The sequence below is a fragment of the Myxine glutinosa genome, chromosome 13 (assembly GCF_964187855.1).
Source record: "Myxine glutinosa chromosome 13, kmMyxGlut1.1, whole genome shotgun sequence".
Taxonomy (NCBI): Eukaryota; Metazoa; Chordata; class Myxini; order Myxiniformes; family Myxinidae; genus Myxine; species Myxine glutinosa.
Genome location: NC_136273.1, coordinates 31,181,241 through 31,204,655, shown reverse-complemented (window position 1 = coordinate 31,204,655; position 23,415 = coordinate 31,181,241). Strand labels below are relative to the sequence as shown.

The 23,415-nt window shown below is 46.5% G+C and overlaps 2 protein-coding genes across 8 annotated transcripts in view; one reads left to right on the top strand and one right to left on the bottom strand.

Annotated features, from left to right (window-relative positions):
* Positions 1–18,483, bottom strand: part of NDOR1 (NADPH dependent diflavin oxidoreductase 1) — a 31,709-nt gene extending 13,226 nt beyond the window's left edge. For 4 of the 7 annotated variants that reach the window (XR_013621181.1, XM_068134136.2, XM_068134135.2 and 1 more), the window contains exons 1-3: positions 18,356–18,483; positions 12,697–12,834; positions 12,435–12,512 (exon numbers count right to left, since the gene is read on the bottom strand). Coding sequence is in view for 5 of the 7 variants with exons in the window: in XM_068134136.2 (XP_067990237.2) it covers positions 12,435–12,512; positions 12,697–12,834; positions 18,356–18,418 (279 nt within the window). In the remaining 2 variants the exon portion in view is untranslated. Of the gene's footprint in view, positions 1–12,434; positions 12,513–12,696; positions 12,835–17,675; positions 18,033–18,355 lie in introns of those variants that run through there. The other 3 variants (XR_013621182.1, XM_068134137.2, XM_078767242.1) reach the window with 1 other exon arrangement.
* Positions 18,484–20,025: 1,542 nt separating this feature from the next.
* Positions 20,026–20,716, top strand: TMEM203 (transmembrane protein 203). The gene has a single exon (XM_078767244.1). It carries the CDS (start codon positions 20,178–20,180, stop codon positions 20,565–20,567), a length of 390 nt encoding a protein of 129 aa, XP_078623370.1. The 5' UTR covers positions 20,026–20,177; the 3' UTR covers positions 20,568–20,716.
* The last annotated feature ends 2,699 nt before the right edge of the window (positions 20,717–23,415 follow it).

Sequence of the window (23,415 nt, the reverse complement as noted above, 5' to 3'; positions counted from 1 at the left end):
AATCAATTAATCAATTAATCGATTAATTATTTAATTATTCGATAAATTACAAAAAAAAATAAATAAATTCAGTTACAGATTCTGATGAAATGGTGGTGGTTTATGTGTTCTGTGACTGAATTGATTAATAATTTAATTTTTTAATGATTATTATTATTTTTTTGATTTATTGATTAATCAATGAATCAATTAATCGATTAATTATTTAATTATTCAATTAATTACTAAAAAATATATATATTCAGTTCCAGATTCTGATGAAATGGTGGTGGTTTATGTGTTCTGTGACTGAATTGATTAATAATTTAATTTTTTAATGATTATTATTTTATTTTTTTCATTATTAATCATTGATTTATTTTCTTTCTCATTTGGCCAATATCTCAGGCACCTTTTCAGCTGGGGAGCTAATATTTGGACATGACAGTGACCAAGTGATGTGGCTATCAAGGATATTTTAGATTTATTGATTAATCATTTAATCGATTAATTATTTATTGATTAATTGATTAATTATTTAATTTTTTATCAATGACTTATTTAATTACATTTCTAAAAGATACATCTTCGGATGAAGCACTAGTAGTTTAGTTATGCTATTAGCCAATTGATTAAGAAAATATTTTGTGATAATCTTTCATTGATTTTAATTATACAATTAATCAATCAATTAGTGTACACCTCTCCCTCCCAATGCAGCCTCTATGAGCTGCACTGCGGTATTGCCGGGCACCAAAGGCCATAACAACTCAGGCAATGCCGCGCTGTAGGATATTTAATTATTTGGCATGGGAGCGGTGTACTTTGAATGTATCTTTACTTGTTTAGATTTTGATGAGAATTACGAACCTACAGCGAATCCGTAAGTGGACAGATGACGGCAATGTGTGGGTTTGATAATATCCCAATACAACCGTCATTCAATTGTAATGTTAAATCGTTAAACGTTAATCGTGTTCATCGTTTTGTTAAAGTATCAATTGATGATTGGAATTGAGTAAATACAATTACGATTTTGAATTCGTAATTGTATTCACCCAACCGTACGGAACTTCACATCAGGATTTAAATATTTGTTTACATCACGAATGTTGTTAAAAGTTTATTTTTTATATTAATGTTATTTCATTTGTGATTGGAGCTATGCTGTTTGGAATGAAAAAAGAGATATCGAGTTCAAGTGAATGACGGAATGCCGTGACGGTTTCTACTTTCTAAACGTGAATTCGCGGATCGCCATATGCAGATTCGCCATTGACTGGGAATGGAACACACGTACCTGTTTATTTGCGAACGGGTACGTTTTTCATGGAAGTCCTTCACGAACTTGCTGTCCATGTCTGACGTGCGACTGAATGTGCTACAGGAATGTGGAATTTATTGCTTTCATGCTTTAGCATTCACCGTTTCTGCATTGTCTGTTTGCTTCTGGGCTCCCACCCGTGCATAGCACGGGTACCTCACGAGTGAAAATTATTTATTTATTTATATATACAGTGATCCCTCGTTTATCGCGGGGGTTACGTTCCAGAACCCCCCGCGATAGACGAAAATCCGCGAAGTAGCGACCATATTTTTATTTTATTATTTATATATATTTTAAAGCTTTATGACCCTCCCCACACTCTTATTAACCTTTCCCATACTCTTATAAACACTTCCTATACTCTTAAACACTTTTTACACTCTTAAACATACGTAATTTTAACAACATATAAAATTATAATGGGTACTCACCATTGAAGATACTGTAGCTACCCATGGGTCCCCCAAGCAAGACCAGCATCAGAATCTCCTTGCTCCAGCCGGTGACGTCACCGGCGGGATCCCCGGCGCGAGAGTGGCTGGTCACGTGACCGCTAAAGCGTGCCGCGCTTTGCGGGTATAATCAGCTACACCTGTTGATCACGTGACCACCGAAGCACGCCACGCTTGAGAGGCGTGGCTTTCGGTTTCTGGTTGTGCTTTATAAATATAATGCAGCCCGATAAACGGGCTTTTCAGTGTTCCCGAGTTGGTTTTGAGAATAAATATCTTCTCGGACGAGTTTGTGTCTTGCCCGTCATTTCGTCCGTATCAAGCAAGAGCCCCGGCTCTTCAATACTACAACTTGCGTGATGAAGATGATGATGAATTAGCTGTGCAGTACTGATGATGATGAAGGTGATGACGATGATGAATGTACTGCACAGCCAGAAAGAGCATTACAGTTACCCATTACGTGGGTAACTAGCGCAAGTGGAAGCTGCCGCATCTGCGTTTTCCATACGCACGACTCTTTGTCTCTTTGTCTCTTTGTCTACCCTTCTACTGTACACTATGTACAGTATTTTATTTCTTGTAATATGTTTTAATTACTGTATTTTTCTTATTTCTTTACGTTTTTTAATTTTTTAGGCTAGAAAATGCTTATTTTACCACAAAAATATTTAAAATAATAGTATATAAAAATACATTTATACCGCAAAATCCCGCGATATAGCGAAAAATCCGCGATATAATTTTACATATACTAGCGAGAAAAACCCGCGATGTACCGAAGCCGCGAAAAGTGAACCGCGATATAGCGAGGGATGACTGTATATATATATATATATATATATATATATATATATATATATATATATATATATATATATATATATATATATATATAAACGCGATAGTCTCTCTGTGGCTAACTCTGCCTTTGTTCCTTAAGCACGGCTACATCTTTTAAGTTACAAACTCCAAACTCAGGGTACAAATACAATTTTGTGTGGGGGGGCCTGCCAAAGCCTCCCCCCCCCCCCAATATGTATATGCAGTATATCCCTCCCCCTCCCCTGCCTTCTCCTTCCTCACCCTCCCTCACCCTCCCTGCTTTCCCCACCCACTTCTCCATCTCCCACATTTCCTGCTTCTAGCAGGAAAACACGTGACGACCAACTGATGCATCAGCAAAGTGATGGGTAGGCTCTTCTTGATACATAACGACAATAATAATGGAACAAAATTATAATGCTACATAATGATGATGATAATAATAATGATATATAATGCCAAGTACAGATACATTCAAAGTACACCGCCCCTATGCCAAATAATTAAATATCCTCCAGCACGGCATTGCCTGAGTTGTTATGGCCTTTGGTGAAATGGCCTTTGGCCTTTGGCGCCCGGCAATACCGCAGTGAAACTCAGAGACTGTATTGGGAGGGAGAGGTGTACAATAATTGATTGATTAATTGCATAATTAAAATCAATAAATAATGATCATAAAATATTTTCTTAATCAATTGGCAAATAGCATACCTACACCACCAGTGCTTCATCAGAAGCTGTAACTTTTTGAAAATTCATTAAACTAGGGCATTGCCCGTACTATATCTATATCTAAAATTATATCCCCCCCCCTCTATTTACATGAAATGGTTTGGTCCAAAGCGAACGGCTTGCGAGTACGGTGACAATCCCCCCCCTCTATTTACATGCAATGGTTTGGTCCAAAGCGAACGGCTTCCGGAGTTTGGTAAAGAAATCGCCATCGCGTGCACAAACGCGCAGGAAAGCGAATGAATCGCAAATTCGGTTTTATTAGTTTTAAAACATAGTTTAACGCCAACATAGTTTGCAAACGTGAAATAAATGAATACGCTCTCAAATGTGCCATCCGAGGCAGAGTGTGTCCTCCACGTTCGGCACACGCGATCGTTCGCTGCTCTCTGATTGGTTGAATCGTTTTTTGGACATAGCTCGGTAAGTAATTGTCCGATTAATATGAAACCTTGAAAAGGCACATCCTCGGGTCCCCAGCAATATACCTGGCAAGTTAAAAGTATATCGGACCCGTGGTTGTCGAGAAACAGCGGTCACAGACAAACAGACGTACAGACGTACAAACGTACAAACGTACAGAGATTACTGGAATTATAGATAGATAAGCCATTAATCGCGAAAAAAAAAATCTTTATTGATTAATCGATAAATAATTAATGGATTCATTAATTAATAAATAAATCAAAAATATCCTTTGGAGCCACATCGCTTGGTCACTGTCGTGTCCAAATATTAGCTTCCTACCTCAAAAGGTGCCCAAGATATTGCCCAGATGAGAAAGAAAATAAATAAATGATTAATAATGAAAAATAAATAAATAATAATCATAAAATAATTAATAAATTGGCTAATATAATACCTAAACCACCACCGTTTCATCCGAATCTGTAACTTTAAAAAAAAAAAATCAATCAAGTCATAAATCGAATAATTAATCAATTAATTGATAAATCAATAAACCAAAAATAGCCTTTATAGCCAAATCACTGGTCAGTGTCATGTCCAAATATTAGCTTCCTAACTCAAAAGGTGCCTGAGATAATGCCAGGTGAGAAAGGAAATACATAAGTACTTAATTAACCGATAATAATTAAGTAATTGATCAATTAATTAATTAATTAATCAAAAAACAAAACATAACATTTTTGCCAAAGTACTTGCTCACTATTGTGCCGAAAATTCAGCTTCCTAGCTCAAGGGATGGCTGAGATATCGCCCGGACAAACAAACAAAAACAAGAAGACGTCATGCAGAGCACGATACTTGCAAAATCCGCCCACCCCCCCCCCCCCCCAAAAGGTTTCCATTAATACAGCAAATTGTCCATTTCATCAAGATTAAAATTGACGATCTTGATCAAAGCTTGGGTCAATAGGATGAAAAGTGAAGATTTTTCAGATGAAAAATGATGATTTTAGAATTTGGACCTTGAGTTGACCTTTAACCTTAAAATAGTTGGTTTCCCAAAACAGTGAGGCACTATGCAAATGCTGTTCAATTTTCAAGTCAATCGGATTAAAAAGTGGCGATTTTACAAATTCGACCTCCAGATGACCTTTGACCTCAAAATTGGGAAATTGGCTTCTCAATTGGGACGACCTCTACATCTTGGTGAAGTTTCGTGAGGATCAGTTTAGAATAGTGACCTGTAGGCCGGTGACAAACACACAGACAAACAAAGACAAACAAAGACAGACAGACAGACAAACAAACGCAACCGACCAATATACATGAAAACTCTTCGATTTTGCAAGTACCAATAAAACAAGAAACTGGAGTGAAAACCGAGTACTCCCTTTCAGCGCGCGTCATTGCCGAGCCCCCTTTGGTGCCCGCCGATGACGTCATGCAGCGCCTGGAGATGGCATAGGAAAGGAGCGGTGTACAATGATAATAATGATGATAATTGTGTATAATGATAATGATATTGAAATCCAGTAGCAGATGTTACATTTCTGTTCCGTGCTCCTCCCCTACCCCCTGGTCACGGTGTACCTCCGAGCCCCGAGAGGCGTCACGTCAGAAAAATGTGTTATTCTGTATGTCAAAGATCACTGGTGAAGCCACACCAATTGTTACCAACAAACAAATATTGTATTAAGATCACACAAGAATAACAGTACAACAATAATAGTAATCAAAAGTACAAGCAATATACAGTCACGTGAAAAAGTAAGTACACCCCATGTAAAGTTTTGACTTTTTCAACATATTTCAACATACAGCTATTTGATCTTCATTTCAACAATATTGAAAGATAAAGGTGATATAATATAACAAATATCATGAAACATTTACATTTTGTAACCTATTGTACAATTTAAATAAACATAAATGCAAATTGCGCATGTGGAAAAAGTAAGTACACCCTTGGCTCCAATAGGTGGTATTGCCCCCTTTGGCAGAAACAACCTCAAGTAGGCGTTTCTTATAACTGTCTACCAGTCTCTGACATCGACTGGGAGAATTTTTTCCCACTCCTCCATGCAGAATTATTTCAGCTGTGCGATGTGAGGGGTTTCTTGCATGCACAGCTCGTTTCAAATCCCCCCACAACATCTCGATGGGATTTAGATCCGGTCTTTGACTTGGCCATTCAAGAACCCTCCATTTCTTTCTTTTCAGCCATTCCTTGGTGGATTTACTGGTATGTTTAGGGTCATTGTCATGTTGCAAGGTTCACCTTCGGTTGAGCTTCAACTTTTCGACAGATTGCCTCACATTATCCTCAAGCACCCTCTGGTACAATGAAGAATTCATAGTGGATTATATGATGGTGAGCTGCCAAGGCCCTGATGCAGCAAAGCTGCCCCAAACCATAATATTTCCACCACCATGCTTTACAGTTGGTATCAGGTTCTTATGGTCAAATGCTGTCTTTGGTTTTTGCCAAACATGTCTTCTGGTACTGTTGCCAAATAGCTCCACCTTTGACTCATCTATCCAGAGCACATTGTTCCAGAAGTGCTGGTCTTTGCCGAGGTGTTCATTGGCAAACTTTAGTCTTGCCCCGATATTCTTTCTGGACAGCAAAGGTTTCCTCCTGGCACGCCTCCCATGGAGATCAAATTTGTGCAGCCTCTTTCTAATGGTAGACTCGTGCACTTTGACATCAACAGTGGCAAGAGCTACCTGTCGGTCCCGTGATGACATTCTGGGGTTCTTAGAGACTTCTTTCAGCATCTTGCGGTCTGCTCTCGGGCTGAACTTGCTGGGGTGGCCTGGCCTGAACAAGTTGGCAGTTGTTTGGAATCTTCTCCACTTGTAGATGCTCTTCCGGACAGTCGAATGATTGATTTTAAATTGTTTGGAGATCTTTTTAAATCCCTTCCCAGACTCGTAGGTATCTATAACCTTCTTTCTGAAGGCCTCAGTGCTCTTTTGATCTCGGCATGGTGACGCCGCACACTTCAACAACAAAAGAGCAAACCAAACTAAATGTCTGAGGTTTAAATAAGACAGGTTCCTCCAAGATCCTCTCTGACGATGTTCTTATCATTTGCACCTGAGCTGGTGCACCTGATTCTAATTTTAGGTATTTGAAGTAGTGATAAATGTAAGGGTGTACTTACTTTTTCCACATGCGAAATTTCAATTTATGTTTATTTAAATTATACAATGGATGACAAAATGTAAATGTTTCATGATATTTGTTGTATTATATCACCTTTATCTATCAATATTGTTGAAATGAAGATCAAATAGCTGTATGTTGAAATATGTTGAAAAAGTGAAAAACTTTACATGGGGTGTACTTACTTTTTCACATGACTGTATATCCTATGATGGTACCATCAGTTTCGTAACATATAACTCACTGTGCTCCAAGTGAGTGAACCAAGAACATTCCCAATGTCTCTTTCTCTGCTTCAAACCAAAGTTGATTCCGGTTTCAAGCCGAAGTTGATCCCGGCTTCAAGCCAAAGTCGATCCGCTCCAGCGATCGTCAGAACGATGTCTAATCGAGACCAGAATCCCGTTCGGATGACGGTCACAGCCACATGGCCAAAGCTGCACCAAGGTGCCCTCAAGGCGACTGGGAAATCCAAAGGCGCCCTCCAGGCGATTGGGTAATCACACCCTCGGGTATGGACGTTTCACGGCTCACAGTCGGCGAACCTCAGATTTACCTTCAAAATCCGCGTTGCACACACCCACACCAGATAAACGTCTGAATGCGGTGAGAACGGCTGAAGTGAAGCAAAGAAACCTTGCTCGACACACAAAGCACGTGGGTCAAAATGGCCGACGGCCCGTACTCGAGACGTAACGGCATGATGAGGATTCTTTTCGGAATCAATCGCAAAACCTGACACGCAGGTGAATCTGTCACAGCGATAACAACTCTGTCGCAGGAATCCCTTTCCTGGGAAACCCAAAGTTCACTCGTGACTCTTGCTCCCCAATGTCCGCTCCAGACCGCAAAGCAACTATGCTTCTTGTCCGACTCCACTCGCTCCGCCTTCTTTTCCCTCTTCCTCTTTTTTGTCATCGTCCGGTTCCCGATCCGGTTTCCGGTTTCTTTTAACACTAACTTTTTCAACTTTTGAAAACAGTTCATACACAATAAACCTTTTGAAAACAATAATAGTACATGGAATCAAAAATGTTTACAGTGGATGAAAACCACAACAACGGAAGTGACGAATCCATAACACTTCCCCCCCCTCAAGAAAGAAAGTTTGAACATCGTGAAAACTTTCTTTGCAGGCAAAAACTCTTTTAACTAACAAAAGTAAAACTCACACCCAAATCATCAATTCCCGTGAGCAACGATAATAATCAATATTTCCCAAAATAAAGCAACAAAACTTCCAAACAACCTACAGAAATTTCCAAAGTTAGTTCACTCTGGACAAAGCATCAGCAACGACATTGTCCCTGCCCTTTACATGCTCAATTTCCAAGTTGAACTCCTGCAAGGCCAAACTCCATCTCATCAACCTCTGGTTTTTATTTTTCATTTTTTGAATGAAGGTTAAGGGGTTGTGATCAGTGAATCGAAAGCAAAGCAAACCTACAGCACTTTTTGAAGGAGCCGAGCTGAAAGCCAGGTTTCATGGTGGTTGGGTGGTGAGGCCTGAAAGTATTCACTACATGGACGCATTTAGGAACGTGGTGTTCACGGGTTAATCCGTGTAGGAATCTTGGCTCGGCTGCTCCTGAGCACTCAGTGATTCCAACTCTTCTCTTGATCATAAAAATCATAATCACAGTTGTAGAGTCGGGTGCTGTAGTCACGTGAGTAGCGGTCCCCATCTCGACTACCACCGTAATAGTCATCCCATCGAGAGTTGCCAAAACTGCGCTGCTGCTGCTGGGAGCTTCCGAAGTAATCACGACTGCGGCCGCCACCAAAACTACTACTCCCACCCCGGGAGCCACAGCCACCCCTGAAACTACCTCCACGTTTTCCTCCTCTGTGGCCCCCTCGACGCCCATGGCCTGCCTTCTCTACTGTTATGGTTCGACCATCCAAAACCTTGCCATTAAAATCCTTTTCTGCATCTTTGGCATTCTTTGTGTTTTCAAACGTGACAAAGCCAAACCCTCTCGACTTTTGCGTCTCCCTGTCTTTCATCAGCAGCACTTCCAAGAGTGGTCCATATTTGCCAAATATAGAGTCCAGAACATCTTCTCTTGTGTCAAAGTTCAGTCCACCTACAAAGAACTTGCCAACATTGCCTTCATCCATGACTTGTGTGTGCTGACACTTAGTTTCAGGGTACTTGACAAGAAGTGCCTGTGCAACACGTGACGTCAGTACCTTCTCCTTCTCTTCAGAGCACTTCCTACCCCTAGCACGAGTCGCGGCACAGGATGGAAAGATACCCGAAATCTTCTGTTCTAACTGTGCGGTGTTATTTTCCATACTAGGCTTCTCAACCAACATCGGGTTACCAGAAACTCGACCACCGGCCAAATCATTCCCGATAACAAAAGAGATTCCCTCTACAGGAAGAGTGGCTTGTAAACCTACGGTGACCGGTCCTGACACCAAATCAGACTTCAAATGGATGACATGAAGTGGAGCTTTAACATAGCCACCAACCCCCTGTAAAAGAACACTAACACCAGTTGCCGTCTTCTCTGACAATGGCAAAATGCCTTCAAGCATCAAAGATTGATGTGCTCCTGTGTCCCTCAATACCCTAACAGGTCTCTGGTTAGTCAAGTCTCCATCCAGTGACACAAACCCCTCTGAAATAAAAGGTTTGTAACCCTCTTGAACAAGGTCGTTCTGTGATGCCGTAACTTTGGCATGGGAACCTTCACAAGGCACTGTCCTCCAAGGACGATTTCTCGCATTGGCCAATGCATTCAGAGTTATATTAGTCTGACTCCGATCCTGATTTTTCCTTTTCAGGGCATAACATTGGGACATCAAATGCCCAGGTTTCTTGCAAAAAGCGCAAGTAGGCCCGGAGGAAAAACTCGTGGTCTGCCTCGAGCCCCCCCGGAAGATAAGTCTGTCTTGGAACTGTAGTCTTCTGATACCTAAAAGTCGCGGTATCAGATTTGTCCTCATAGTCATCTCTAGGCCGCCTCCATGAATATTTGTTCTCCGCCCCTGATTTACCACAACTCCCCTGGCTAACTCTAGGTGGGAAGTGAGGTTTGTGGAACCCCATCCTGTGTGTCAAGGCATAGTCATCTGCCACGATGGCTGCCTCATACAACTCTGGTACTTTCTTTTCATCCAGATGTATTTTAATGTCCGCGTGGACACACTGTTTGAATTCCTCCACTAAGATCAATTGTCGCAACAGTTTGAAGTCTTTCCCAATCCCCTTCGAATCACACAACCGATCAAACATGGTTTCCTTCATTCTGGCAAACTCCACATGGGTCTCACGCTCCCTCTTCCTGGCATTCCTGAATTTTTGCCGGTAAGCTTCAGGGACCAATTCATCGGCTTTGAGAATGGTTTTCTTCACTATCTCGTAATCTGCACATTGGTCAATCGGTAAAGCCGAATAGATATCTTGAGCTTTACCCACCAGAACACTTTGCACTAACATGGTCCAGGACCCCACAGGCCATTTTAGCATTTGAGCCACATTCTCAAAGTGTAAAAAGAACTTGGCTACCTCTTTTTCATTGAAGGGTGGAACCAGCCTCACATGCCTACCAACATCCCAAGTGTTCTGACTAGTTGTCGAACTAGCCGGCATGAATACTACTTCTCTCCGTTCTCCCATTAATTCCAGCTCCTTGAGTTTAAGTTCCTTCTGATACTCCATGTCACGTTCCTTTAACTCCCTTTCGGCTCTCCTTTCCTCTGCTCTTTCCCCTGCTCTTCTTTCTTCGAGTTCCCTTTCAGTTCTCCTTTCCTCTGTTCTTCTCTCCTCGAGTTCTCGTTCCTGTTCTACTCTTCTTTCCTCGAGTTCTCTTTCAGCTCTCCTTTCCTCTGCTCTTCTCTCCTCGGCTTTCCATTCCAACTCTTTTAACCCTTCCTGGCTCTGCAGTTGCATCTCCATTTTCCGGAGCTCCACATTTTCTTTTTCCTCGGGTAACCAATCCAAGGCTACCTCTGTCCATGTTCCTTGTCCCACCAGAGATTCTACCACCAATGTCTGCATCTCTGCTTTCTTCATATGAGCTCGGACCTCCAAGTTAAAATGTTTGGCCAATATCAAGAGTTCCGATCTTTTTAACGCTTGGAACTGTGCCTCATTAGGGGACGCCGCAAACTTTTCTGCGTCAAACACCATGGTGACTATTAGTTAGCACCTGTTAACCTTCACACAACATTTTTTTTGAAAAATTTGGGAATGTTAGAAAAATTACAAATTTGGGAATTTTGAGAATGTTTGGGAATTCTATCCCGGACGAGTTTTCCAATTTCTCCACAAGCCCCCAATTTCAATTTGGGCCAATTTGGGACGAGCCCCCATTATCTCGGACAAGCCCCCAATTTCTGTTACGTGCTCCTCCCCAACCCCCTGGTCACGGCCCCGAGACCGAGCCCCGAGAGGAGTCACGGCAGAAAAATGTGTTATTCTGTATATCAAAGATCACTGGTGAAGCCACACCAATTGTTACCAACAAACAAATATTGTATTAAGATCGCACAAGAATAACAGTACAACAATAATAGCAATCAAAAGTACAAGCAATATATATCCTATGATGGTACCATCAGTTTCGTAACATATAACACTGTGCTCCAAGTGAGTGAACCAAGAACATTCCCAATGTCTCTTTCCCTGCTTCAAACCAAAGTTGATTCCGGTTTCAAGCCAAAGTCGATCCCGCCTTCAAGCCAAAGTCGAACCGCTCCAGCGATTGTCAGAACGATGTCTAATCGAGACCAGAATCCCGTTCGGATGACTGTCACAGCCACATGGCCAAAGCTGCACCAAGGCGCCCTCAAGGCGACTGGGAAATCCAGAGGTGCCCTCCAGGCGACTGGGTAATCACACCCTCGGGTATGGACGTTTCACGGCTCACAGTCGGCGAACCTCAGATTTACCTTCAAAATCCACGTTGCACACACCCACACCAGATAAACGTCTGAATGCGGTGAGAACGGCTGAAGCGAAGCAAAGAAACCTTGCTCGATGCACAAAGCGCGCGAGTCAAAATGGCCGACGGCCTGTACTCGAGACGTAACGGCACGACGAGGATTCTCTTCAGAATCAATTGCAAAACCTGACACGCAGGTGAATCTGTCACAGCAATAACAACTCTGTCGCAGGAATCCCTTTCCTGGGAAACCCAAAGTTCACTCGTGACTCTTGCTTGCCAATGTTCGCTCCAGACCGCAAAGCAACTATGCTTCTTGTCTGACTCCACTCGCTCCGCCTTCTTTTCCCTCTTCCTCTTCTTCGTCGTCGTCTGGTTCGCGATCCGGTTTCCGGTTTCTTTTAACACTAACTTTTTCAACTTTTGAAAACAGTTCATACACAATAAACCTTTTGAAAACAATAATAGTACATGGAATCAAAAATGTTTACAGTGGATGAAAACCACAACAACGGAAGTGACGAATCCGTAACACAGAGGTAATCAGGAGAATTTTCCTGTACAGTGAAACATTTTTCATACCAAGTTTTGCATTTGTGATTGTAGCAGAAATAACATTACACGTCGCTCGCTATCTGAGTACCTGCCTTCATGTTGTCCGGTGGGTCACCGTCCCCTGTCGTGGAGCAAACAAACACTACAAGAGGCTGGTGGATGAGATTCGCCTGAGTGGGGGAAAAAAACAAAACCGTCGGTTCTCAACTTCTTCAGGGACTCCGTCATTATTATGGGTCAAATTCTCAATGACTTTTCCCCTTAATTTAACGTTTCCCCGCAACAAAATCATTTTCTTACAGGTGATGAAAGGTGTGACCCACATTCAGTAAACCACGGGCGTAGCATACTCACAACCGGGTAATCGTTCAACGCGGTGATCCTGCAAGTAAAACCACGAGCCTTGGCTTCACGCCAAATCCTCTGTGCAGCATCTTGTGCCGTACCCGTCTGACTGCCATACAGCACCAATAGTTTCCTGGGTCTTGCACCCTAAGGTACATCAGCACCAACATTAAAAAAAAGGAATAAGGAAGGTAGATAACTGGGTAAACATGTGGATTAAGTGTATGTAGAAAATCATATTTCTTGGCCAAAAGGCATTTCAAAGTTGGCCTCCGGAGCCACTCGCCCAATGGGCATCCTCCGTATTGCAAAGTCCTTCCTTAGCACACCTGAACTCTAATTAACCTTAAAGCCTTTCATTCACCTCCTCCCTTCCCCTCCCCCAGGTTTCTGTAGGACCAACTTTTTCATTCTCTTCAATCCTATTTTTACCTCCAAGACTTCAAGACAGCTCTTCATCACTATCGCAGAGCGTCCCCAATCCAAAACCATGATCTTTTCTCCACCCGTTAACCTCCACCCACTCCCCCGATTTTTAGCTCACCTGGAACTAAGTTCAGGGGAGCTTATGCGATGGCGCGTCGTCAGTCAGTCAGTCCGTCCGTCAGTCAGTCCATAAACACTTGAAACTTCTTCTCCGAAACCGCTGATGGGATTGTTTGTCCGTTTGTCTGTCCGTTTGTCCACACAAAATAAACATGATTTTCTCTGCAACCGTTGATCCGAATGACAGGAAATTTTCACCCGAGGTGCACATCCTTCTGTATAATTTTTTAATGACAATTATGATGTCATTGGTCACGTGGTTCGGCCGACATCATGGAAAAACCGAAAAACGTTGCACCTCCATATCTCGGAAGGCGCTACATAGAAAAAATTGAGACATGGCTCATTGTAAAGATCTCTCTATGCGGAATAAAATATGTCAATGATGATGTCATAGGTGCCTCCATTATGACGTCATAATTCAACAAGTACAAAACTTCATCCTATCAAGATTTAATTTCTTGAGTGTCATGTAGGCATAAATTGGTGGAGAAAAAAATAATAATGATGACGTCATCGGTCACGTGGTTCGGCCGCCATATATGCTTTAACACAAAAGCCTTAAAAACCACTGAACCATCCTGGCGAGGGTTTGCAATCTCTGATTGCTCTTTCTTGTTTAAATTTAATTATGTACTTGAATACTGTAGAACACAAATCATTTGCCATAATACTTCCAAAGCACATCCAGTTTTGCACCTTTACGCTTTACGCCCTTCTCTCTCAGAGGCTTTTTCACATAGCTCTTTTATAGGTCTTCAAATCCCCCATCCTTCGCCACCCGCCCACCCACGCTTCGCCTCTCTCCTGCCACCCACACACTCACGCTTCGCACCTCCCATCCCACCCCCTCGCGCTTCGCCCATCCGCTCCCACCCACCCGAGCTTCGCCCCTCCCCTCCCACCCACCCGCGCTTCGCCCCTCCCCTCCCAACCACCCGCGCTTCGCCCCTCCCCTCCCACACACCCGCGCTTCGCCCCTCCCCTCCCACCCACCCGCGCTTCGCCCCTCCCCTCCCACCCACCCACGCTTCGTCCATCCGCTCCCACCCACCCGTGCTCCGCCCCTCCACTCCCACCCACCCGAGCTCCGCCCCTCCAACCCACCCGCGCCCCTCCCCTCCCACCCACGCTCCGCCCCTCCCCTCCCACCCACCCGCGCTCCGCCCCTCCCCCTCCCACCCACCCGTGCTCTGCCCCTCCCCTCCCACCCACCCTCCACCCATCCCACCTCCTCGCGCTTCGCCCATCCGCTCCCACCCACCCGAGCTTCGCCCCTCCCCTCCCACCCACCCGCGCTTCGCCCCTCCCCTCCCACCCACCCGCGCTTCGCCCCTCCCCTCCCAACCAACCGCGCTTCGCCCATCCGCTCCCACCCACCGGCGCTCCGCCCCTCCACTCCCACCCACCCGCGCTCTGTTCCTCCCCTCCCACCCACGCTCCGCCCCTCCCCCCACCCACCCATGCTCCGCCCCTCCCCTCCCACCCACCCGAGCTTCGCCCCTCCCCTCCCACCCACCCGCGCTTCGCCCATCCCCTCCCACCCACCCGCGCTTCGCCCTTCCTCGCCCACCCACCGCGCTTCACCCCTCTCCTGCAACCCACACACTCACGCTTCGCACCTACCCTCCCACCCACCTGCACTTCACCCATCCGCTCCCACCCAACCGAGCGTCACCCCTCCCCTCCCACCCACCCACGCTTCGCCCCTCCCCTCCCACCCACGCTTCGCTCCTCTCCTGCCACCCACGCTTCGCTCCTCTCCTGCCACCCACACACCCTCGCTTCGCCCCTCCCCTCCCTCCCTCCCACCCACCCGTGCTTCGCCCAACCGCTCCCAACCACCCTCTGCCCCTCACCCACGCTACGCCCCACCCCTCCCACCCATACTCTGCCCCTCCCCTCCCACCCTCTGCCCCTCCCCTCCCACGCTCCGCCCCTCCCACCCTCTGCCCCTCCCACCCACCCACGCTCCTCCCCTCCCACCCACCTGTGCTCCGCTCCTCCCCTACCACCCACCAACGCTCCGCCCATCCCCTACCACCCACCCACGCTCCGCCCCTCCCCTACCACCCACCCGCGCTCCGCCCCTCCCCTCCCACCCACCCGCGCTCCGCCCTACCACCCACCCGCGCTCCGCCCCTCCACTCCCACCCATCCGTGCTCCGCCCCTCCCCTCCCACCCACCCGCGCTCCGCCCCTCCCCTACCACCCACCCGCGCTCCGCCCCTCCCCTCCCTCCCACCCACCCGTGCTCCACCCCTCCACTCCCATCCACCCGCGCTCCGCCCCTCCCACCCACCCGTACTCCGCCCCTCCACTCCCACCCACCCGTACTCCGCCCCTCCACTCCCACCCACCCACCTATGCTCCGCCCCTCCCCTCCCACCCGTGCTCCACCCCTCCCCTCCCACCCACGCTCCGCCCCTGAACCCGCTCCTCCCCTCCCACCCACGCTCCACCCCTCCCACCCGCACTTTGCCCCTCCCCTCCCACCCGCGCTTCGCCCCTCCCCTCCCACCCACCCGCACTTTGCCCCTCCCCTCCCACCCGCACTTTGCCCCTCCCCTCCCACCCACCCGCACTTTGCCCCTCCCCTCCCACCCACCCACCCACACTTTGCCCCTCCCCTCCCACCCACCCACCCGCACTTTGCCCCTCCCCTCCCACCCACCCGCACTTTGCCCCTCCCCTCCCACCCGCACTTTGCCCCTCCCCTCCCACCCACCCACCCGCACTTTGCCCCTCCCCTCCCACCCACCCACCCGCACTTTGCCCCTCCCCTCCCACCCACCCGCACTTTGCCCCTCCCCTCCCACCCACCCGCACTTTGCCCCTCCCCTCCCACCCGCGCTCCGCCCCTCCCCTCCCACCCGCGCTCCGCCCCTCCCCTACCACCCACCCGCGCTCCGCCCCTCTCCTCCCTCCCGCCCACCCGCGCTCCGCCCCTCCCCTCCCACTCGCGCTCCGCCCCTCCCCTACCACCCACCCGCGCTCCGCCCCTCCCCTCCCACCCACCCGCGCTCCGCCCCTCCCCTACCACCCACCCGCGCTCCGCCCCTCCCCTCCCTCCCACCCACCCGTGCTCCGCCCCTCCACTCCCACCCACCGCGCTCCGCCCCTCCCACCCACCCGTACTCTGCCCCTCCACTCCCACCCACCCACCCGTACTCCGCCCCTCCACTCCCACCCACCCACCTATGCTCCGCCCCTCCCCTCCCACCCGTGCTCCACCCCTCCCCTCCCACCCACGCTCCGCCCCTGAACCCGCTCCTCCCCTCCCACCCACGCTCCACCCCTCCCACCCGCACTTTGCCCCTCCCCTCCCACCCGTGCTTTGCCCCTCCCCTCCCACCCACCCGCGCTTTGCCCCTCCCCTCCCACCCACCCACCCGCACTTTGCCCCTCCCCTCCCACCCACCCGCACTTTGCCCCTCCCCTCCCACCCACCCACCCGCACTTTGCCCCTCCCCTCCCACCCACCACCCACCCGCACTTTGCCCCTCCCCTCCCACCCACCCGCACTTTGCCCCTCCCCTCCCACCCGCACTTTGCTCCTCCCCTCCCACCCACCCACCCGCACTTTGCCCCTCCCCTCCCACCCACCCACCCGCACTTTGCCCCTCCCCTCCCACCCACCCACCCGCACTTTGCCCCTCCCCTCCCTCCCACCCACCCGCGCTCCGCCCCTCCCCTCCCACCCGCGCTCCGCCCCTCCCCTACCACCCACCCGCGCTCCGCCCCTCTCCTCCCTCCCACCCACCCGCGCTCCGCCCCTCCCCTCCCACCCGCGCTCCGCCCCTCCCCTACCACCCACCCGCGCTCCGCCCCTCCCCTCCCACCCGCGCTCCGCCCCTCCCCTACCACCCACCCGCGCTCCGCCCCTCCCCTACCACCCACCCGCGCTCCGCCCCTCCCCTACCACCCACCCGCGCTCCGCCCCTCCCCTACCACCCACCCGCGCTCCGCCCCTCCCCTCCCTCCCACCCACCCGCGCTCCGCCCCTCCACGGTTTCGGGCAGCTGCGCAAAAAATGCGTTTGTGGGTGAAAAGAATATGCGGAAGATGGTTTGTGGAAAGGAATATGGAATTATTAAACATTGTATTTGGGATTTATAAATGCACACTCGCAATGCAGATCTATCAAGACAGACTTTAGACAGTAAAACTAAATATTATAACCCTGAAATAACTGCTTATTCGGTTAAGGGAGCGGGACAGCCGGCTTAACTGAGCCTATGAAAAATAAATTCTGAAAGAATTCTCACAAAATAATCAGCAGCTCGTCACGGAGGTTTCAAAAAGCATTTGATGAGATAAAGTTATAAAGAGGCGAGCACGCTTTCAAACTGAGACGCAAAAATACAGTGGAATTTTGTATTTGTTTGAGGTCAATTATGTTACAACAACATTTAAAAACAACCCAAAACAAAAGAAACTACCTCAGACACGTCTTTCATGAGGACGGCAAGGGCTTCACAGATCCTCGCAAAGCTGGGCCAGCTGGCACAAAATGGTGACGTTAAAAAAAGTAAATACTGTCACTGAAAAACGAACGTCTCTTCAGCAGCGTCCCCTTTCTTTTTCTTGCTTCTCCTCTTTCCTTCTTCTCCTTGAAGTTGAATCTAATAGAATGGCGTCTTCAGAGCTGTTAGACTCTAGATACGCCACTCTGCTAAAGCTAGTCAAACGTTTCTTCCTCTTCTTCTTTATTATAGAATGGAGTCTTCAGAATCGTTTGAATCAAGATACGCCACGCCACAAAAACAAGTCTAAATTTTCTTCCTCTTTTTTGTAATACAATGGCGTCTTCAGAGCCGTGAGACTCTAGATACGCCACGCTTCAAAAACAACTCAAAAGTATAAATAATTAAACAAAGAAATAATAAAAATAAGCCATCAGCCTTCCAAAAACTTAAACTTGATTTTCAGTGTCTTTGACAAATTTTAATATCACTTTGTAGACACGAGGATCCGTGTGACACAAACAGTAGAAAATATCCGGAAGATCTAAACGATAGATTATATTTTAATTTCTCTCATATCTGGGTACGTCGTATCCCAATGCGCACTGTGTGAGAGAAAAGGTGCTCCAAATATAGTGGTACGTTACATCGCTCACATTTTCCAGTGGCAGGTGGTGTCCTATCCGATATAAATGGTAATTTGAAGGACGGTGAAGCATCTTGATTCTTGTTTACATCTCAGACAGTAGCGTCACGACTTCCACTTCCGGTCCGGCTCGCGCGAATAGACATCACTTCCTGTTGTGCGCACGAGCGTTGGAGCTCGGGCTCGGCGGCCCGGCGGAGGTAAAGGTTTTCAGAGTGTGACGCCGATCGCTTCAGATAGAACGATAAGAGCAAATAACAACGTGACGAGGTGTGATAATCGATGCGATTTTTATTGTTGTCTGCCTCTTCAAATGATTGACTCCATCCGTTGTGCTTGTGTATATAGTTTAATTGGTGCCTACGTGAGGAGGCTGTTACTGTTACTGTTAGAGATTTTCAAATTTCAGTGTGGACAACGGCTCTGGCCATCGCTTCTTTCTCATTCCCTGCTTCTTTCTCATTCCCTGCTTCTTTCTCATTCCCTCTGTGGTTCTTTCTCATTCCCTGCTTCTTTCTCATTCCCTCTGTGGTCTTTCTCATTCCCTCTGTGTTTCTCATTCCCTCTGTGTTTCTCATTCCCTCTGTGTTTCTTATTCCCTCTGTGATTCTCATTCCCTCTGTGTTTTTCTCATTCCCTGCTTCTTTCTCATTCCCTCTGTGGTCTTTCTCATTCCCTCTGTGTTTCTTATTCCCTCTGTGATTCTCATTCCCTCTGTGTTTCTTTCATTCCCTCTGTTTCTTTCTCATTCCCTCTGTGGTTCTCTCATTCCCTCTGTTTCTTTCTCATTCCCTCTGTTTCTTTCTCATTCCCTCTGTTTATTTCTCATTCCCTCTGTGTTTCTTTCTCATTCCCTCTGTGTTTCTTTCTCATTCTGTCTGTTTCTTCCTCATTCTGTCTGTTTCTTTCTCATTCCCTCTGTTTCTTTCTCATTCCCTCTGTTTCTTTCTCATTCCCTCTGTTTCTTTCTCATTCCCTCTGTTTCTTTCTCATTCCCTCTGTTTCTTTCTCATTCCCTCTGTGGTTCTTTCTCATTCCCTGCTTCTTTCTCATTCCCTCTGTGGTCTTTCTCATTCCCTCTGTGTTTCTTATTCCCTCTGTGATTCTCATTCCCTCTGTGGTTCTTTCTCATTCCCTCTGTGGTCTTTCTCATTCCCTCTGTTTCTTTCTTATTCCCTCTGTGATTCTCATTCCCTCTGTTTCTTTCTCATTCCCTGCTTCTTTCTCATTCCCTCTGTGGTTCTTTCTCATTCCCTGCTTCTTTCTCATTCCCTCTGTGGTTTTTCTCATTCCCTCTGTGGTTTTTCTCATTCCCTCTGTGGTTTTCCTCATTCCCTCTGTGGTTTTCCTCATTCCCTCTGTGGTTCTTTCTCATTCCCTCTGTGGTTCTTTCTCATTCCCTCTGTGGTTCCTCTCGAGTCCAGCCATTGATAAAATACAGTGACTGTGCGGACATGGTGGACTGTGCGGACAGCGAGCCCTCATGGTAATAAACGTGGTCGCATTATGTAGATGGTCGGTTTTTACAGACTTGGTTAAGTTAAGCAAGTGAGATAAAGTCACCTGGAATCACCTTATTGGTTGTCATTTAAGTATTTGCTGAGTTTGATTCACCTTTCTTTCTTTATTTGTTTGTCCATCCGTGCAGACATGAAGAGCATCAGTGTGAAGTGACATCCGTCTGACTTCTCCATCTGCAACAAAGGTACCCTTTCTGGGTATTTGTACACCTGGACCATCACCTCTTGACGGAGCACGAGGTCCATAACGACCTTAAACTGCCTCACGTTTAAGGGGTAGGGTGGCCTGAGTGTCAAGCGGAGGGCTCCGGCATGCTGTTCACGGTTCAGGAGTTGGTCCAATGGCTTGGCTTTGCCACCTTCGAGATGGCCATTCAGCTCCTGGGCATCCTCGTCTTCTCGGTGCTGCAATCCCTGAAGCTGGACTGGTGGAACGTGTTCATACCGTTGTTTGTGGCCGACGGACTCACGGCGTACTTCACCGTCATAGTGTTCATTCGCCTGTACCAAGACGGGGATATGCGCCTGGCCGGCATGAGGACGCTTTGGATCGCCACCGTGTTGAGCCTCAAGTTCATCTTCGAAATGCTCCTCTGCCAGAAGCTAGTGCAGCCTTCGTCTGATCTGTCACACGGTCTTATAATGTCCCCACTGTTCATTTTGCTGCAGCTTCTCATGGTCAGGGCTTGCCGAGTATCTTGATGCATTTAAGATGAAGCCAAACGATAGCTGCCGGTATGCTCCTGGTGTGTCGTGCATGATAGTTTTGTACATTGCATCGGTTGCCCTTTCATTGCAAAGATGCCGATGGACCATTGCTACATCTTGGTATCCTGCGTTAGGGTGCTTCATAATGGAAGAGGAACTGGACCTCCTTTTGTGGACAAGGTCTCATAAGGTTCAGAATGAGTGAGTGGGTCAGTTTTGGCGTGGGGATATGACCGAGGATTTAGGGAAATGTTGATATGCCAGTAGGACGGATGGGCAGGACAGTTGGCTTGATGTTTCCGTTAGGTACAGTACTACATTTACCTTTCTCACAACGTCCCACACATGAACCTCGGCTGTGTCCCTTCTGTGACGAGTACACGACTCTCGACTACCTCCGTGCCATGGTACTTGTGTCCACGGATGTCCGAGTCACCTGTACCTGGCTTGACCTGACGTATTTGAATACCAGTGAAAGATAAAGAAATGTGTTTTAATGTTGACTTTTGGTATTTCATTGATAACTTTATTATTTTCCCCCCGTTGTTGTTCATGGAAATGAGGTTATTTCATTAAAACAGGTTTCTAGTGTTTATATTGGCTCTTTCATTGAATCTGTCGCTTCGCTAATGGTAATTGAACAACACAACTTGTATATGTTACAGTAATACAGTTTATTGACGGTCAATATTTGTAATTTTTTTTTAAATTCCAGAAACATTTTGCTTACTGCCAACAAGCCAGCGTTAATTTTATTCACCAAAAACAATACTTACCCCGTGCACGCAAAGGAAAAAGTAATTTGTTCACTTCTGTCTGTCCTTCTGTCTACAAATGTCGGTTTATCATCGAGGTACAACTTCATTTCAACTGAATATTATATTTACCTCCGCACCCTGTCTGTCCGTTTGTGAACAAAATATCTCAAAAAGTTGTGGACAGATTCGGACGAAATTTGGCAGAGATGTAGCGTATGTGACAAGGACGAAATGATTACATTTTGGTGAAGATCCGGATTCGGATCCGGCTACTAGAATTTTTAAAGTGATTCTTCACCATTGGGAGATCGGGCCAAACACGATACATAGCAGGATATCTCAAAACGTTATGGATGGATTTGGACGACACTTGGTGGACAGGTTGGGTGTGTGACAAGGACAAATAGATTCGATTTTGGTGAAGATCTGAATATGGATTCGGATATGAGTTATTTAATTTTTTTAAAGTGATTCTTCACCATTGAGTGATATGGCCAACCAGGCGGAGGTATACGCTCTACTGAACGCCGTTCTAGTTTGACTTTATTTCACATTTATCAGAACTTTCGCTCTGATGTGCCTTGATCAAATGTATTAGATAAGGTGATGTAACAGACACTACGCTAACGACCTCTAAAATCATTATTTTATTACCTCCGCCATCGAAAGTGGACGGAGGTTATGTTTTCACCTGTCTGTTTGTCTGTGTGTGAGTAGGATATCTCAAAGTTATGGACGGATTGGCCGAAATTTGGTGGACAGGTTGGTTGTGTGATAAGGTCGAATTTATTATATTTTAGTGAAAATCCGAACTCTCGAAAATTTTCTTAAGTGATTCCTCACCATTGAGAGATGGGGCCAAAAACAATATACAAGTACGTAATGATCAATTGGTCTGTCCGTCTGTCTGTCCGTGATAGGTTTTCGTTACTGCGATAACTTGAGAACGGCTGAAGGGATCTTAATCAAACTTGGTGCAGGTATGTATAATGAGGTAAAGATGAACTGATGAGATTTTGGGGTCAAGAGGGCAAAGGTGAAATGTCAGAGGTCATGTCAGGTAAAAATTCTGCTACTGAGCTAACTTGTGAACCAGTCATGGGATTTTCACCAAACTTGGTATAATTATATATTATGATGCAAAGATAAACTGATTCACTTTTGGGGTCAAGAGGTCAAGAGATCATGTTAATTTACAATTATTTTGTTCCCACGATAACTTAATGGCTGAACGGATCTTCGTCAAACTTGGTGCCAATATGTATCATGAGGTAAAGATGAAGCAATTACATTTTGGGGTCATTAGGTCTGAGTGTCAGTGGTCATGTCAGGTAAAAATGTGATAACTTGAGAACAGCTGAAGGGATTTAAATTAAAACTTGGTACAAGTATGTATAATGATGTAATAATGTGGGCGGAGGCATATCATTTGACGTCGTGACGTTGACAAGTGCCGTTATAGTTTTACCATTTGAGCTTTTGTCATGAAATATTTAACAAACCTTTATTATGAGAATATGGAGAACGCAAATGAATAAAATGTCCAATTTTTTAAATTTTTTATTTGTTTTCGTCAAGTTTGCTCCTGGAGTGTGTTCAGTTACCAAGCAGCTAGTACTTACCCCGTCACCAAAAAAATACCAAAAATAATAACCGTCACCAAAAAAATAGGTATGTAACCTATTTCACTTGCCTAGCACTTGCCAAGCCAGTCAGATGTATGGGTATGGTGATGAACTGCCATCAGCGAAGGGGACGGGTTGAGTTCTGGACGCCGGGATGACATGCACGTCCGTGGAGGCCCAACCTAGCACGAGACGTAATGAAGTTCCAGTGAAAAAGTATGACACAGAGTGACGAAGCAATCCATCTACTTTAATAATTAGATAAGTATACGGTATTCATTTTGATAAAGATGAGTTTCTCCCCTTTAATCTGAGGCCGTTTTAGCTTGATCTTATGTGGGGATACAACGATGCTCAGCACAAGAAAAACTTCGAACGTTTATTTAAATAGCTTATTGATGTATCTCGGTATACTGTGCTTGGAATGTGTACATTCTGTTTCCCATGAAGGTTTGCCCT